Source organism: Globicephala melas, chromosome 20, assembly GCF_963455315.2.
Source record: "Globicephala melas chromosome 20, mGloMel1.2, whole genome shotgun sequence".
Taxonomy (NCBI): Eukaryota; Metazoa; Chordata; class Mammalia; order Artiodactyla; family Delphinidae; genus Globicephala; species Globicephala melas.
The window spans coordinates 19,460,059-19,475,344 of NC_083333.1; the positions used below are offsets into that span (position 1 = coordinate 19,460,059).

General features: G+C 62.0%; 1 protein-coding gene across 1 annotated transcript in view; it reads right to left on the bottom strand.

The window, feature by feature from the left end:
• The window catches only part of MYO15A (myosin XVA), a 56,538-nt gene that overhangs the window by 29,983 nt on the left and 11,269 nt on the right, over positions 1–15,286 (bottom strand). The window contains exons 4-25 of the mRNA XM_060289934.1: positions 14,983–15,065; positions 14,385–14,448; positions 13,682–13,791; positions 13,275–13,349; positions 13,053–13,143; positions 9,524–9,529; positions 9,296–9,399; positions 9,154–9,217; positions 8,169–8,282; positions 7,484–7,645; positions 6,540–6,653; positions 5,918–5,976; positions 5,707–5,830; positions 4,683–4,778; positions 4,191–4,322; positions 3,578–3,703; positions 2,830–2,907; positions 2,106–2,254; positions 1,944–1,989; positions 1,684–1,808; positions 558–675; positions 60–235 (exon numbers count right to left, since the gene is read on the bottom strand). Of these exons, the coding sequence (XP_060145917.1) occupies positions 60–235; positions 558–675; positions 1,684–1,808; positions 1,944–1,989; positions 2,106–2,254; positions 2,830–2,907; positions 3,578–3,703; positions 4,191–4,322; positions 4,683–4,778; positions 5,707–5,830; positions 5,918–5,976; positions 6,540–6,653; positions 7,484–7,645; positions 8,169–8,282; positions 9,154–9,217; positions 9,296–9,399; positions 9,524–9,529; positions 13,053–13,143; positions 13,275–13,349; positions 13,682–13,791; positions 14,385–14,448; positions 14,983–15,065 (2,216 nt within the window). The remainder of the gene's footprint in view (positions 1–59; positions 236–557; positions 676–1,683; positions 1,809–1,943; positions 1,990–2,105; positions 2,255–2,829; positions 2,908–3,577; positions 3,704–4,190; positions 4,323–4,682; positions 4,779–5,706; positions 5,831–5,917; positions 5,977–6,539; positions 6,654–7,483; positions 7,646–8,168; positions 8,283–9,153; positions 9,218–9,295; positions 9,400–9,523; positions 9,530–13,052; positions 13,144–13,274; positions 13,350–13,681; positions 13,792–14,384; positions 14,449–14,982; positions 15,066–15,286) is intronic.

Below are 15,286 nucleotides of genomic sequence, written 5' to 3' on the forward strand. Positions count from 1 at the left end.
CGGCCTTCCCAGAGCCTGGCCGTTGGACTCCAGGGAGTCCTGCCCTCTCTGGGCCACACCTGGCCAGGTAGCCACGGGCCCGGCTCTGCAGCAAGATGATCTTGCGGCGCAGGGAGCGGAAACGCCGCTGAATGAAGAAGCCGCGGAGGCAGCGCTGCAGCGTGAGGGCTGCCCGGTTCAGGACGTGCTCCCGCATGCCCTCCAGCAGCTGGTGCAGGTGCTCCTTCAGGAACAGCTGAGGGCAGGAGGCAAGGACTGAGGCAGGGGAAGGCCACGTGACTGCCTGGAGGCCCCTCCCTCTCCAGAAGTCCATGGAGGCAGACAGACAAGGCAGCCCTGGAGTAGGCTGGAGGATGTGCTGGGTCCGGAGAGGCGGGGGAAGGCGGGCTGGTGAATTAGGCAGTGGGGACGGCCGGGAAAAGTCCGGAAGCAGGATAAGCATCCATTTTCCAGCTCGACTGGATGGCCTCTGGGACAGTAGCCTGCAGCCTGAGTGTTTCTGAGCCCACAGGCTCCAGCCGTGGGGCACCCAGGGGCTGAGTGCCGGTAGGACTCACCTTGCTGACGCCGACGCGGTACATGTTTGGCGTGACCGTGCACAGGCGGCTCAGCACGGACACACACATGTCCCCAGTGGCTGGCAGGTTGCGCTGGAGGGACACTAGACAGCGGTACCTGCAGGGCCCAAACCCAGCGTGGGTCTATGGGACCCACCCGGTCAGCCCCCGTCTCCCGGAAGCCCGAGTCCCAGCAGTGCCTCTACTCATTGTGTCTTCTAACCAGAAAAGGGCTTTCTGTCCTCAAGACTCTGCTGAGGTGGCGCAGTGGTTAAGAATCCACCTGCCAATACAGGGGACATGGGTTCGATCCCTGGTCCGGGAAGATCCCACGTGCCGCGGAGCAACTAAGTCCATGCGCCACAACTACTGAAGCCCGCGCACCTAAAGCCCGTGCTCCGCACCACAATGAGAAGTCTGTGCTCTGCAACGAAGGGTAGCCCCGCTCGCCGTAACTAGAGAAAGCCCACGCGCAGCAATGAAGACCCAACACAGCCAAAGATAAATAAATAAATAAATAAATAAATAAATAAAATTAAATAGAATAAAAGAGGCCTTAAAAGTAAGCTCAGGGCTTCCCTGGTGGTGCAGTGGTTGAGAGTCCGCCTGCCGATGCAGGGGACACGGGTTTGTGCCCTGGTCCAGGAAGATCCCACATGCCACAGAGCAGGTGGGCCCATGAACGATGGCCGCTGAGCCTGCGCGTCCGGAGCCTGTGCTCCGCAGCAGGAAAGGCCACAACAGTGAGAGGCCCGCGTACCGCAAAAAAAAAAAAAGTAAACTCAAAAATTATAAAAATAAAAAAAAAAAAATACTGAGCAACCCTAAAACTGTAATAAATTGTTTCAGTAGAATAAGGTGATTTACTGCCATCTGCTGGAAACTTATCAAAATAACTATTAAAATTACTACTCTTTAGAATCCACACACACAGAATAAAGCTATGAAAAAATACAAAACAGTAAATACATGTTCCACATAACAGCTGGCACGTGCTGGTCTCGTGTGCTGCATAATCTGAGCAACACTGCGTGGCAAGCCCTATTCATCCTGGGTTGCGTAATCCTAGGGCCACGGTGGGCTGGGAAGGGGTCTCTGGAGCTCAGAACCACCCTGACCGAGGTACCTGTCGATGAACGCCTGGAAGGGCAGCCGCACCGGAAAGCCCTCCTTGCGGATCCGCACAGTCTCCAGCACCCCCGAATAGCGTAGCTGGGCCATCACCACATCTGGCTCAAAAAGGCCTGGCTCCTGGGGGAAGGCTCAGATAGGGAGCCTGCACATCGGCCCAACAGATGGAGGGCCAGAGAGGCAAAGCCACTCACCCAAGGTCACACAGCATGGGGAGAGGACTTGGCTCCCCCAGGGACCTCAACCATCACATACCTTCTTGTGGTTGGGCTTCAGGCACCTGACGAACAAGGGGTTACACCTGGGCAGGGGCGGGAGGAGGGCAGTGTGAGGCCCCAGAGAAGGAGGGTGCTTACCCCTGAGGGTCACAGGGTGGGTCAGAGGTGAGGCTGGGTGACGCGCCCCTGCCACGCCCACCTCTCCATCTTTTCCACCAGATCCAGGAGCGACTGCTGGAACTTAGCGGCCACCGTGTGCGCCTTGTAGAGCCGGGTGACGGAGCTGCTCTTGCCCAGGCGCTGAGGGGCAGCCTGCGGGGCATGGCTGGAGAAGAGGTGTGCCACCACCTGGGCCAGTCAGCAGTCAAGGCACGGGAGACGGGAGACAGGGATGGGGAGAGACCCAGAGGCAGAAATGAGAGAGAGAGAGAGAGAGAGAGAGCGCGCGCAAGCGAGAGAGAGAGAGAGAGAGAGAGAGAGAGAGAGAGAGAGAGAGAGAGAGACAGGGAAAGAACAAAAGGCATCAGTCTCTGCACCAGAGGGGTCAGAAAAGTGACCCGCTAGCCCCCCGTCCTCTCTGTGAGGCCGTGTCCTCCCAGCTGGCATACCTCTCAAGCGAGGGTGCTCAGCGCCTTCCAAGGGGCCCGCCCGTGGCTGGGGAACACACGGGCACTGACTCCGTGCCTGGCCCCGAGGTGGCCTGTTACAGACCTGGCCGTGAACTCTGGCAATGTCCTCAGGGGGAGGGTGCCCGTTCAACAGAGGGGGAAGTGGAGGCCGAGATGGTGTGGGGATGGAAGAACCGCTCAGGGAGGGACGGGGTGGGGTGAGCCAGAGGCAGGACCGGGCTGGGAGAGGGGCCTAACGGTGGGCTGCGTGCTCTGGCTGCGGGGGGCTGGGGTGGCGAGGTGAGGCCCGCTCACCCGTGTCCGGCTCCGCACAAACAGGTCCAGCACATCCTGGCGCACCTGGTCATGGTTCTTGTCCAGGAACTTGTGCACCTGGAAAGGGGGAGGGGCGGGGCAGCTCGGGCTGGACCCCACTCCCACCCCATGCGGCCCCGGGGTGTGTCAGCCTGCCTTCTCCCCTCCTCCCCCCTCCTCCTGATGGTGGGTCAGGGGCTCACAGCCCCGGGTGACCCTGGCCCTGCCCCTCCAGGCCTCGGCCTCCCTGTCTATCCTAGGAGGGACGGGCCCCTCCCCCTGCCTGGTCCCCTCCCCTCCTGCCGCACTAGCCTCTCCACCCCCAGGGCACAGGCAATAGCCACAGCTTCACGTGACCAGTCCACGTCTTGGCCCCATCCTCAGCGAGGACACTGCCCTGTGCCCATTCTACGGATGAGGAAAACGAGGCCCAGCGGGGACAGAGGCTCAAAATCCTGGCCTGAGACGGCTCCAGGGCAGGAATGAGCAGAAGTGACAGTGGTGACAGTGACCGCTGCTGGGGGCTCCTTCTCATCACACCCACCCTGGCCCTGGACTTCTCTCACTTGCCCCGTGAGACGGGCACTATTATCATCCCCACTTTCCAGAGAAGGAAGCTGAGGCTCAGAGAGGTAAAGTGACTTGGCCAAGGTCACACAGCTGAGGATCAGCAGGGCCGAAACGGGAACAGGTGCCAGTGCCTCCAGCGGCGGGGAAGGGCGCTGGAGGCCACGGGTCTGGGTCTCACCTGGTAGGTGACTCTGCCCGCGTAGTGCTTGATGGTGAACTCGGGCAGCGGCATCTTGGGTCTGGAGTAGAGCGGGTTGGCGCCGTGGTGGTAGTGGCACTTCTGCAGAAACGTGTGGTCTGTGGCCTGGGGGCAGGCGGCGGTCAGCGGGTGGACAGGGGCCCGGCATCCCATTCCTCACCTAGTGGCAAATTCTCCAGCCCCGACTGATCCCCAGCGAGCACCGGGGAGGGGGAACAAGTCCCCTCTGCCCCCGGCTGCCCACTGCTCGGGCTGGGGCGGCCTAAGTGGACCCTGAAGACGGGTGTGCTCCCAGCTGCCCCCCATCCAGCTCAGCTGTCTCTGCACGCTCTAGTCCCACTGCCCAGAGCACCCATCCCACCCTTGTGTTTTCCAATCGGAATCTGAGGTCCAAGCACAAGGTCACCTCCTCCAGGAAGCCTTCTATGACTTCCCAGGCTGGTGCAGCCCCTCGTCCCGAGCCCCCATCCAGCCTCAGTCACCCCGGGTTTGAATGGCAGGTTGGGAGTCCTGAGCTTCCGACCCCACGCCAGAGCAGAGAGGAATGCAGGACACGAGGCTCAGAGACGTCCAGCGTCCTGAGCAAGCTCACCTGGGGGAAGCAGCACTGGTCGTCGAGGATGCGCAGGATGCCATAGGGCTTCAGCGAGATGAGGCTGATGCAGGGCTGATTGTCGGCGAAGGTGATCTCCTGCCAGTCCATCTGCTCGCGGATGTACTCCTCCTGCAGGCGGCGGGCCTCTGCCTCCGAGCCCCGGGCCCCTCCCAGCCCGTCCCCCAGGCGGACGCCATCCGGGGGCCTGGCCAGGGCACCTCTGCGTGCACGCCTCCCAGCCCAGGGAGCTCACTCCCCAGCGGGGCCACACGAACCACCTCCTCCGGGCCCTGCTCCTCCCCCGGCCTGGAACAGCCCTGCCAAGGGTGAGGAGGACCCCCAAGGGGCTCTTCTCTGCGCTCAGCACCCCCGCACCTGCCCCTCCATAACACAGGCTTTCGCGTGTGCTGGTTCCCAGCACAACCCATCTGCCTCCGAGGAAGCCCAGCGGCCAGCGGGACGGGACAGAGCGTGACGGATGACTCTCACCTGCTCCTCCTGGAAGACGATCTTGTTGAAGAGGTACTGGAGGCTCTCGTTTGCATAGTTGATGCAGAGCTGCTCGAAGCTGTTGAAGCTCAGGTCCTGCCGGGCGTGTGGTGAGGCTGGGCCTGGCCCCTCCGTGGCCAGCAGCCCGTCCGTCCCGCCCAGGGCCTGCCCACCCCCCACCCCCGCCCCCCGTGCAGACTCATCCCTGCCTTCCGCAGTTTCAGCAAACTGGAGCCCCGCCCACAGACCCCCTGCCCAGAACCCTCGGTGGCTCCGACTGCGCACAGGTGAGAACCTGACGGTCCCATGCAAGGTGGCACATGCAGTGTCTGAAGCCCCAGGCTCTGGAACCTTCTGCCTACGTTCCAATCCTGGCTCTGCCCCTTTCTAAGCCCCCCATGCCTGAGTTTCCCCACCTGTAAAATGGGGATAACGACAGTGCCCACCTCACAGGGTGGTTGTAAGGATTAAGTGAACTGATACGCAAAGCGCTTAGAACGTCAGCTGGCACACAACAGGGGCCACGGGAGCCGCAGCTGCCACTTCTGTTATTCTGATCTTGCCTGTCTCTCTCCATGCCCCCCACCCTAACCGCCCAGATGACTTCCACCTCCCCAGACACCACGGCCCACACCTCTGAGCCTCCGCATAGGCTGTTCCCTCCACCTCAAATGCCTTGGCTGGTTTGTAAGGAATGAGCTCAGGACGTCTCCTCTGCCTCCAGGAAACCTTACCTGATGCCTGCCCAGCTAGGGTTCTGCTCCAGGCTCCCCCAGCGCCAGGCTGCCTCTGTTACAGCTCTGACCACATGTGTTCGTCAGTGTTCATCCTCATCCCACCCAGTCCCTCCTGGAAGCGCCCCGAGGTCGGGGCCCAGGTCTGGTTCTTTCTGGGGTCCCTGGTGCTGCCCACAGGGCCTGGCGCCCGGAGGCCCCAGGGAGTGCTTGCGGGCGAGCGGAGGGAGATAATCATAGGAGAGGGCCCTGAACAGATGATGGTGCGAGAGCGCCCCCCGGGGTCCCACCTCGAAGCCATAGATGTCCAGGATGGCGATGGACAGCGCGTCCTGCTGCGGGGATACCAGCGCGTTGACCCTGGCGATGAGCCAGCTAAAAAGCAGCGCGTACAGGACCTTGGCGATGGCATCCCTGGAGCAGAGATGGTGTTTGGGGGGAGGTGGCAGGCACAGTGAGGGGGCGGGGCACCTGGGGCTCAGGCGGGAGGTGTGGCCTCACCTGGCATCCACGGCACTCTCCACGGTCAGGGGGGTGAAGATCTTCTCTCGCATTGTCTCCTGCGGGGGATGCAGCCCCTGAGTGACAGCGGGTTGGCCACCACCTCCGGAAAGCCCCCAGAGGACTGGGGGTGGGGGGCGTGGGGAGGGGAGCCGGGGAGATGGTGTCTCAGGCACAAAGTCAGCCAGGGGCAGGACAGGCACCCTCGTCCCCCCTTCTGCCTGGCTTGCTGGTGGGACGAGGGCTGCCGGTCTGAGGGGGAGACAGAGGCAGAAGCAGACACAATGGTGACATCAGCCTGGGGAGGGGGGAGGGCAGGGGTGTGGGAGATACTGGCCCAGCCGGGGGTCAGGGACGGCTCCCTGGAGCAGAGGGTACCTGTGTTGGGGATCGAGGATCAGCAGGCGTGAAAAAGGGAAGAGCATTCCAGGCAGAGGCCCGGAGACTGGTACCAAATGCCTTTGGGGTCTGAGGTTACCCACCTCTGGGCCAGACCCAGAAGATGGACAGGCTGGGGAGGTGGGGGAGAGGGGCAGGGGGCCCACACAGGACGGGGCACAGAGCAGCTCCGTCCAGGGCTGGCAGGAGGCTTCGATAGCATACCCTGCACCCAGGGACTCACGGTCACTTTGAAGGTGATGGCCTTCTGCAGGCCCTCGGGGGAGACCTGCAGCAGCTCGGCCACGGCCTGGATCTCCCGGGCGCTCACCACCGAGGCAACCTCCTGCGCGTCTGTCTGCAAAACACCCACAGGAGTGCATTTTGAGCTAAATAAGCTTTTTATATGAGTTCCTATAAAAAACAGAAACAAACGAGAACAGCCAGGAAAATTCTAAAACAGAAGAGGAGTACAGGGGTCTCTGGAGATGATAAAACATAAAGTTAGAATAATTAAAACGCTGTGGGGACAGACACACAGTTCGTAAACAGGTCAACGAAGCACAGTAAAAAAGTCAGGAGTGAGACACAAACGTACATGGGAATCTTCAGTACGGGGTAAACATGTATTTCTCAAGTTGGGAGACTGAGTCACTATCTAAACAAAAAAACAAGATCCCTACCTTGTACCTTACTAGAATAAATTCCTGAGAAACCAGAGATTTAAATGTTAAAAAAGTAATCACAGAAACCATACAAGGTCTTCAAACAATGGTAAGCATAGGCTTTTATAATTTTAGAGAGACAGATCTCTAAAATCATAAAAAGTCTGAAATTTCTATAAGACTTGATAAATGAAATACCTGAAAATAATTTTTTTAATCTGCATAGCAAAAAACCCCACCCAAAACCGAAAGAGCAAAAAACCTATAAACAATGAAAATATAAATGATAAACCAGAAAATATATTTGCAATTCATCCTAGAGACAAAGGGCTGATTCCCTTAACATATACAAAGAGCTCTCATACGTCAATTAGAAAAAGATGAACAACCCCCAAAGCAGAGAAAAAGACCAAACGATCTGTGCTTCTGGCTGTGAGCCGGCGGTATTTCAGCCAGTTCTTCAGCCTCCAGAGGACGCCCATGTCCCAAGCGAGCGGGCCGTGCGGCCGTGGTGTCCCCTCACCTCATACTTCTCAAAGTAGACGTTGCCCAGGTGCAGGATGGAGGCCAGGATGCGGAAGATGCTGTCCTGGTCCTCGGCGCTGAAGCCCAGCACCTCCATGGCGGCCAGCAGCCGGCGGAAGTCGTCCGCGTCGCTCTTCCCTGAGATCTCACAGTTCCCACCCTGGGCGAGGGCAGGGCAGGGGTCCTGGGTGGGGGCCAGGAGCCCTCAAGGTCCCTGCTCTGCCCCGGCCTGCAGTGTGGCCGGATATCCCAGTTTTCTTTCTACTCCCGAGGGCCGGAGGCTCCGCGAGGGCACCGCATACCAGGCCCTGTGCTGAGGGCTTCGTGTACGTTTCCCTCTCCTAATCCTCACACACCCCTGCAAAGCGGGACTGTGCTGTCCCCATTTTACAGACGACGGAAGTGAGGCTCTGGAAGGAAGTGTAGTCGCTCCAGCCCACTTAGTTCTATTCTAGGCTCCAGAAAAACAAAGAATCAGGTCGGCCTCCCCTACCCTGGCCTTGGACCCCAGAGACCCCTGTCCCCCTTGCCACGATGAGACATCGCCAAGTCCAAACTCACCCTCCCAAACCTCCATCACCTTCGCTGGCCATCAGGACGCCACGACTTGGCTCTCTCGGCCCACGCGGAGTGATGGGGGGAGGGGACCAGGCTGAGGGCCCTCAGATGCCTGCTGCTCTCACCTGGTTCAGGTAGTAGTAGGTCTCGGCCTCCTGCAGGCTGAAGGCCTGCCGGAGCTGGGCGGGCAGCCCAGCCAGCAGCTCATAGAAGATGTGGTAGTTCCTCTCGTTTTTGGCCTGTGGAGTGGGTTGGAGGCTGCAGAGAGGGGAGCCGCCGACCTAGGTGACCCCCAGACACACGTACAAGCCCACCTATGCCCACAGATACAAGTACACACACGGGCCTCAGGTGACACCGGTGCCCCTGTGACGAGTGAGCCCCAGCCTGGCACTGGCGGGGGGTTGGGGGGACCCTGGTGTGGTGGTGGGGCGGGGCTTTGGGCAGGATTTAACTCTGCTTGGAGAAATGAAAGAAAGGTGGCCCTTTTCACATGTGTACCAGCTACACAAGCCTCTGCACACGTGTGTCCACGGACCAGACGTGTACTCGCAGGGCCAGCCAGGGTGGTGGGCACAGACTGTGGCCAGGCCTCAAGCCAGGCCCTTGGGACACAAAGGGGAACACGGCAGACAGAAGCCCCTGGCCTCGTGGGAGCCCACCTGCCGGCCAGGGGAGACAGACCCTCAGCAGAGCACCGTGAGTGGCGAGAAGCGCTCTGCAGAGAAACAATGCAGCCAAGGGGGTGGGCGGTGGTGGGGGGCGGGGGGGGCTGCATTTCTTCACCGGGGCCGCCTCCCTGGGGCGTGACCTTCAGCGAAGACTTGGAGGAGGTGAGGGGTTCGACCACGCAGCTGTCTGCGGGAAGAGTGCTCCGGGTAGAAGGAACAGGCGCTGCGAAGGCCTTGTGGCGGGATGGGGCCAGGTGTGCCTCAGGGCCAAGGACGGGGCCGCGGGGGAGGAGAGGAGACGCGGCCACAGGCGCGCGCGCGCGCGCACACACACACACACACACACACACACACACAGCCCGAGCCTCGTGCATCAGCTCAGCCAGGTGCCAGGCTCAGAGGGTCTGCACGCCCCACACCCCACCCCATCCTGACACACCTGAAACACGATCCTGGATTTCTCGAGCAGGTACTGCGAGGTTATGGCACCAGAAATCACGCTCCTGGAGAGGGAGCAGAGTCAGCTACGCTGGGCACCGTGCACGCAAGGCCCCGGGGCGGCTCCACCGCGGCCCACTCACCCTTCCAGAAAGATCTCCACAAACTTCCCAAAGCGGCTGGAGTTGTCATTCCTGACAGTTTTGGCGTTACCGAAGGACTCCAGGAGGGGTGTGGCCTCCAGGATCTGGGCGCCAGAGGAAGACTCGGGCATTGCGGGGAGCCCGCGGGGGCCTCCCCAGGTCCCCCACCGCCCACCCCATGCCGCCCGCCCCACACCGCACAAGCGTGCGCACACGCTCCCCCAATACCTTTATCTTCAGGAGCCGCCAGCACAGAGAAGGAGGGCGGGACAAGAACAGAAGCGGGTCACCCGCGGGACCCACCGGCTCCCCCCAGGACGCCGGGGGCCTCCGACCGCGGAGGTAGTGGCCGAGCCCTCCCGGCCCGCAGGCAGGAGAGCCGCCAGCTGAGAGCAAACCCCAGAGCCTCAGAGCCCCAGGTGTCTCGGCTCGGGGACCGTGGCATGGCCTGAGGTTGGGGGTCTGCTGGGCCTTCCTACCAAAGGGCTCTGGGGGTGTTCTTGCCCCCCTCCCCAGCCACCACCGGCCGTGAACCACCCAGTCTCCTGGAAAGGCCTCCTACCTGCCCCGCCTGGCTCCCTCCAGGGGTTCTCTGCAACCCTCGGGAGGTCCCGTCCCCCACCCCCGGCTCCCATCCCTCGGGCTCAGGCCCTGCACGGCCCAGCCCCATCTCCTGTCCCCTCCCCACTCTGCCCAGCACTGCAGTCCCCTGACTGTGCCTGCGCCAGCCTCTGGGCACTGGCACTCTGCCCCCCTGCAGCCCTCAGCCCTTCGTACGTCCATGTCTCTCGCTAGAGCGTCAGCCCAACAGGCAGGACTCTGTGCGCACACGCCTGGTGGTCAGCACCCACACAGGACCTGGCAGTAGGAGGCTCTCAACAAACACCTGCTGCGGGGGCGGGAACCTCCCTGGTGGGCCAGCGGTTAGGACTCCGCACTTCCACTGCAGGGGGTGTGGGTTCCATCCCTGGCTGGGGAACTAAGATCCCCACGTGCCGCACTATGCGGCCAAAACATACACACACAAAAAAAATCTGCTAAATGGATGAAATGGGGGATAGCATTTTATGAGAGCAGAGCCGCCAGGGTGTTGTAGCTAATCACAGCACCCACTTATTAAGCACCTACTGCATGCCAGACCTCTTGCCCCAATTAACAGCATCGTTAACAAGCCTACGAGGTAGGTGCTAACATCGCCCTTGCTTACAGATCAGGAAACTGAGGCTGGGAGAGGTGAGGCAGCGTGCTCGGGACTCCAGGGTCGGAAAGAGCGAGGGCCCAAAGCACCACAGCCCATGTCGGCGATGTAAGCAGGGCTCTCTCTGGCTGCATCATTTCCTCAGGGTAAACTCTTAGGGGAGAAGGAGGGGGCCCGGTGTGCACAGAAATGATACACTTTACCTTGGGGACGGTGCCAGTTCCCTCCACCTGCTCACCCACAGTGTCGCTCAGTCCCAGAAATACTGTGCCCACTGTACAGAGAGGCACAGGGGCTGGCCTGGGGGTGCTTAGGGAGTCAGGGTCCGCCTGGGCTTTGGCCTGTACTGTCCCTTAGCCTGGGTGCCCCTTGTGGGCACCTGGGGGTGGGTTCTCTCCTCTAGTGCCCAGCACAGGGCAGGGCACACGGCCAGGGGTGGGAACATCTGGCCCCGTGGGGCCGTCCAGCCCAACCCGCGGGTGCGCCGGTGCCGGTGCCCCGGGCTGAGCAGCATTCAGCCACCCCGAGCCCCTACCCCAGGGAACCCTTGTCTCGTTCCCAGCCCAGAGATGGAGCCTGTGGCCCAGACCTCGGCTGATCAAGGCACGCCTGGGTCCAGTGAGGACGCGTGGCCAAAACCAGTCCAACGGGAGGAAGCCCTGAGACCTCCTGGCCTGGTGGGCAGTGTGGGCCGTGCTGCTGCGACATCATCGTGCTGACCACGGGAGACAGATGAGGACGATGTCCAAACGTGCGGGAGGGTGGGGCCGAGACAGGGGACGTTGTCTAAGACCCTGGACCCAGCCTTGCCTGAAACTGACCCTAGACCCAGACCGTCCGACTGCAGGAGCGGCTCAACGGCGGCCAGGAGCTGAGTCCACGGTCACCCCAGCCAGCAGGCGCATCTTCACAGCTCCTCTCTGCCCGGCCCAACCCCTCAGACCCAGCCATGTCCCGCGCCTCCGCCATCCTCCCCGAGACAGCCCCCCGCCACGAACCTCAGACCCCAGCCCCTCCACCCCGTCACTCTGGGACACTGGGCAAGTCACTACCCTCCCAGGCCTCAGTTTTCCAGCTCCCAGGGCTGCCGCGAGGCTCTGGTGCTGACAGAGCGGAAGGTTCCCCGCACACAGGGGGTGCCTGACGCACACGGCTGCCTGCGTACGCAGCCAGTCCTCCCAGGAGTCCACTCTTAGAGGCTTGACCCCCGGCCTGGAGCAAAGGGATGATGTGGTTGGCCTCCAGGAGACCCAGGCTGGGATGGGAGGGGCTGGCAGGCCAAGGTCGGTATCAGAAGTGGCCTGCCAGGAAGTGACCTCTCCTGACCACAAAGCCCGGGCTGACCCCCTCCTCACCGAGGGCCCGGCAGCCCCTGCCCAGTGCCCCCAGATCCCCTGCAGAGGTCGCCACCAGCTGGGACACTGTGGCCACTGCAAACCTCTGGAGGGGTGGGCCAGAGCCTGAGCTTCACGTTCTGGAGTCTGAGCTGGCGGGCCTCAGCCTCTGCCCCACCTCCCCTGAGCTCCAGGCTCCTGGCACATCTACCGTCTCCCACCACCTGCGCGTGGATGCCCCGCAGACCCTCAAGGGCACCTGCGTCCTCTCTCCATATTCTGCCCCTCAGCTGCTGGCTGCTCCTGTGACTCAGGCCGAATGCCTGGGGCCAGCTTGGGCATCCCCTCTTACAGCCCCGTCTGGTCCCTCACCAAGTCCTGGAACCGCACCCAGGCCAGCTGTGCTCACCAACACCACTGTCACCTCTCTGGTTTGAGCCACCATCCTCCCTCGCCTGGACCACATGCTGCCCCTCTCCCGACCCAGCACACCACACCTGCTGGACCCCAGGGCCTTTGCACCTGCTCTTCCCCAGATGTCTGCAGGCCCCACTGCCTTGCCTTCTCAGCAGGACCTGCCCTGACCCCCACGCCTGAAATCGCAATCCCCAACATGCCCCATCCTCCCCCCATGCTTCCCTACAACTTACCCAGAATTTACCTGCCTATTTTCCTTTCTGTTTCCTACACTAGAACAAAATTCCCACAAGATGGGAACGTTCATCAGGCTGTGTTGCTGCTGCCTGCTCCCCAGAGCCCAGCCTGGGCCTGGCATACAGCAGGTCCTCGGGAAACCGTTACGGAGGTTCTGACGTTCTTGGGTTCAGAGAACTCAGCTCTCTAGGCAAACCTCCAATGCTGCAGGCCCCAGCCAGGCCTTCTCAGTGCCCCAGCCTCTCCTGACCCTACACTGGCCATCACACACATTCGGGCCCGTCCTGCCTCTTTCACGACCATGAATGTGAGGCCAGGCAGGAGGAGTGGACGACGCCCCCTGCCCATGTGGCCTCTGCTGGGGCCGCCCCAGGGGGCTGGAACGCAGAGCTGCAGGGGAAGGCAAGCAGGAGAGAACTCCCGGGAGGGGAGGCAGCAAGGGGCCCAAGTCCTACGAGGCCTCTCTGTGCAGCCCTGGGCTCGGCCGCCCATCCTCCAAGTGGGGCCAGAGTCTTGCCTCTCGAGGAGCACGAGGGGCGCTGGGCTGAGGGCCCTGGGGGGACAGACGCACCTGCCGTGCGACGCCCCGTTTCTGGTTCATGGCCGCCAGGTAGCGCAGAATCAGCTTCGTGGCCTCAGTTTTCCCAGAGCCGCTCTCTCCGCTGACCGGCCAGAGGGGCAGAGTGAGCTCCAGCCTGTTCAGGGCCTCTTCTGGGCGCTCCCCTGACCCCACCGTGACACAGGAAGACACGGGCAGGCAGGCCGGCCGGCCCCCAGCCCCTCCGCTGCTCACCTGATGATTATGCACTGGTTCTGTTTGGCATCGAGCATTTTGGCGAAGGCGAGATTTGCAATTGCAAAGAGGTGCCTGGAGAGACAGGCCACACACGTTCCTGGGCCAGGCCCTGCTGGGGCTCCCAAACCTCCCAGGGGATGGGCAGGGGACATCCCTGCCTAGCCGAGCAGCCAATCCTGCCATACCCCACCCTCGGGGAATGCTCCCCGCAAGGCTCCCCACCCAGGTCTGAGCCACAGTGGCCTCCAGCCCACGGGGCTGTGGCCAGGCTCAGGGAGAGGCTGCCGGGCTCCCCACCGCCACCCACCACCCACGGCTGAGGGGCAACCAGGGACTTGCCAAGCTCAGACAGGAACCCAGGAGACCCCGGGGAGGCCCCCTCCCCCAGCCCTGGAGACACTCACGGGGAATTCTCGGCCAGGGCCCGCCCTCTGTACTGCTGCACCTGCTCCAGCCCGTAGATCCCAAACATCCGGTACGGGTTCACCGACACCAGGATGCTGCCGATGTACGTCTGCCGGGCAGACGGCGGCCTCAGGGCCCGTCTGTGTCCTTCCCTCCCCACTCCTGGGAGCCGGGATCCCTGTCTCACGGGCACAGACGTCTGGCCGCCTGGCCCTGGCGTCTGCACCCTGGGCCCCCAGACAGCTTGCTGGGTCGTGCGCTCTGGCTGTGGAGCGTCAGGCACTGAACCAGGCTGAGGCTGGGAGGAGGGTGGCGCACGCAAAGCCCCACAGCCACGACCCCACAAGGGTGCCCGCTTCCTTCATTCCTAGTTGGGGCCCGCCCCCTGACCGTCCCCCCGCCGGGCCCCAGGTGTATGGCTCCCAGGACTCTGGAAGCGTTACCCATCGGGCCCCTGGTGGGGGCCACACACTTCTGGGTTCCCTGTCTCCAGCCCTCTAAGCCTCTGTGTTTTAGGACTTTGGATTATAGTGCTCCCAGCTCTTGAATGCTGTGCGCAAATAGTAGAAACTCCAGGGTTCAAACCAGATGCCACAAGTCTGGGGCGAGCAGGAGAAATCCACGCTTCCCACTGCAGCCCCAGGAGGCAGGGAGGCAGCTGCCCTCAGACCCAAGCCCAGGGGGGTCAGCCCCAGGCCTTACGTAGATGAGGTTCCGTTCAAATCTGGTCTTGAGGTTGGCCAGCACAGTGGTCTCCTGGAGGTCTCTGCGAGGAGATGGAGAGAGGCAGTCAGGGCCCACCTTCCCCTCAGGGTAGGGCCTTGGTCAGAAAAGCCTGCGTTCAAGTCCCGTCTCTGACACCAACCAACTGTGAGGCCTTGAGCAAGTTACTTAACCTCTCTGTGCCTCAGTTTTTCTATCCATCCAATGGGTATGATAATCACTGTTCCCACCTCGCTGGGGTGGGGGATGCTCTCAGGTAGCAAACGTGAAGGCTGTCACTGTGATTGAATAATGACATTGACCAGCACGACCCTCACGTCTGAGGCACCTCCAATGTGCCAGCACCCTCACACCAACAGCCGCCCAACAGCATCCTGTGGGCGACACACTGAGGCAGAGAGGCTGAGTGTCTGCCCAGGTCCCAGCTAATAAGCGCCCATCTGAATTACTGGGCCTTTGTGACACTGCCTGAGCCTCGCCTAACAGGGGAGGAAGCAGGCTCTGAAAATGTTCCAGGAGGTGAGGGGCACCCCGGTGGGAGGCGGTGACCACTCACCGACCCGCCACCCCCACTCACTCCAGCTGCGTCATGTCCTCCACGCCGTCCTCCCGGCGCTGCTCGCGGAGCCGTGTGGATGGCAGGTTGCGGATGGAGTGCATCTGGGGAAGACAACCTGTGGTCAGCCAGCCAGAGGGTGCCTGCGCGTGGCCCCCCGGCTTGGACATGGCCAGGACCCACTGCCGTGTGGAGGAGGGACCCCTGAGGCCAGGCCGGCCGGGTCCTGTGGGCTGTCTGCCTCGGAACACAATGCTTAATTCCCAGGGACACGGCCGGCCTCAGCGCTGCCCGTCTTCCCGAGGGTCCTGCCAGGGGCTGAGCA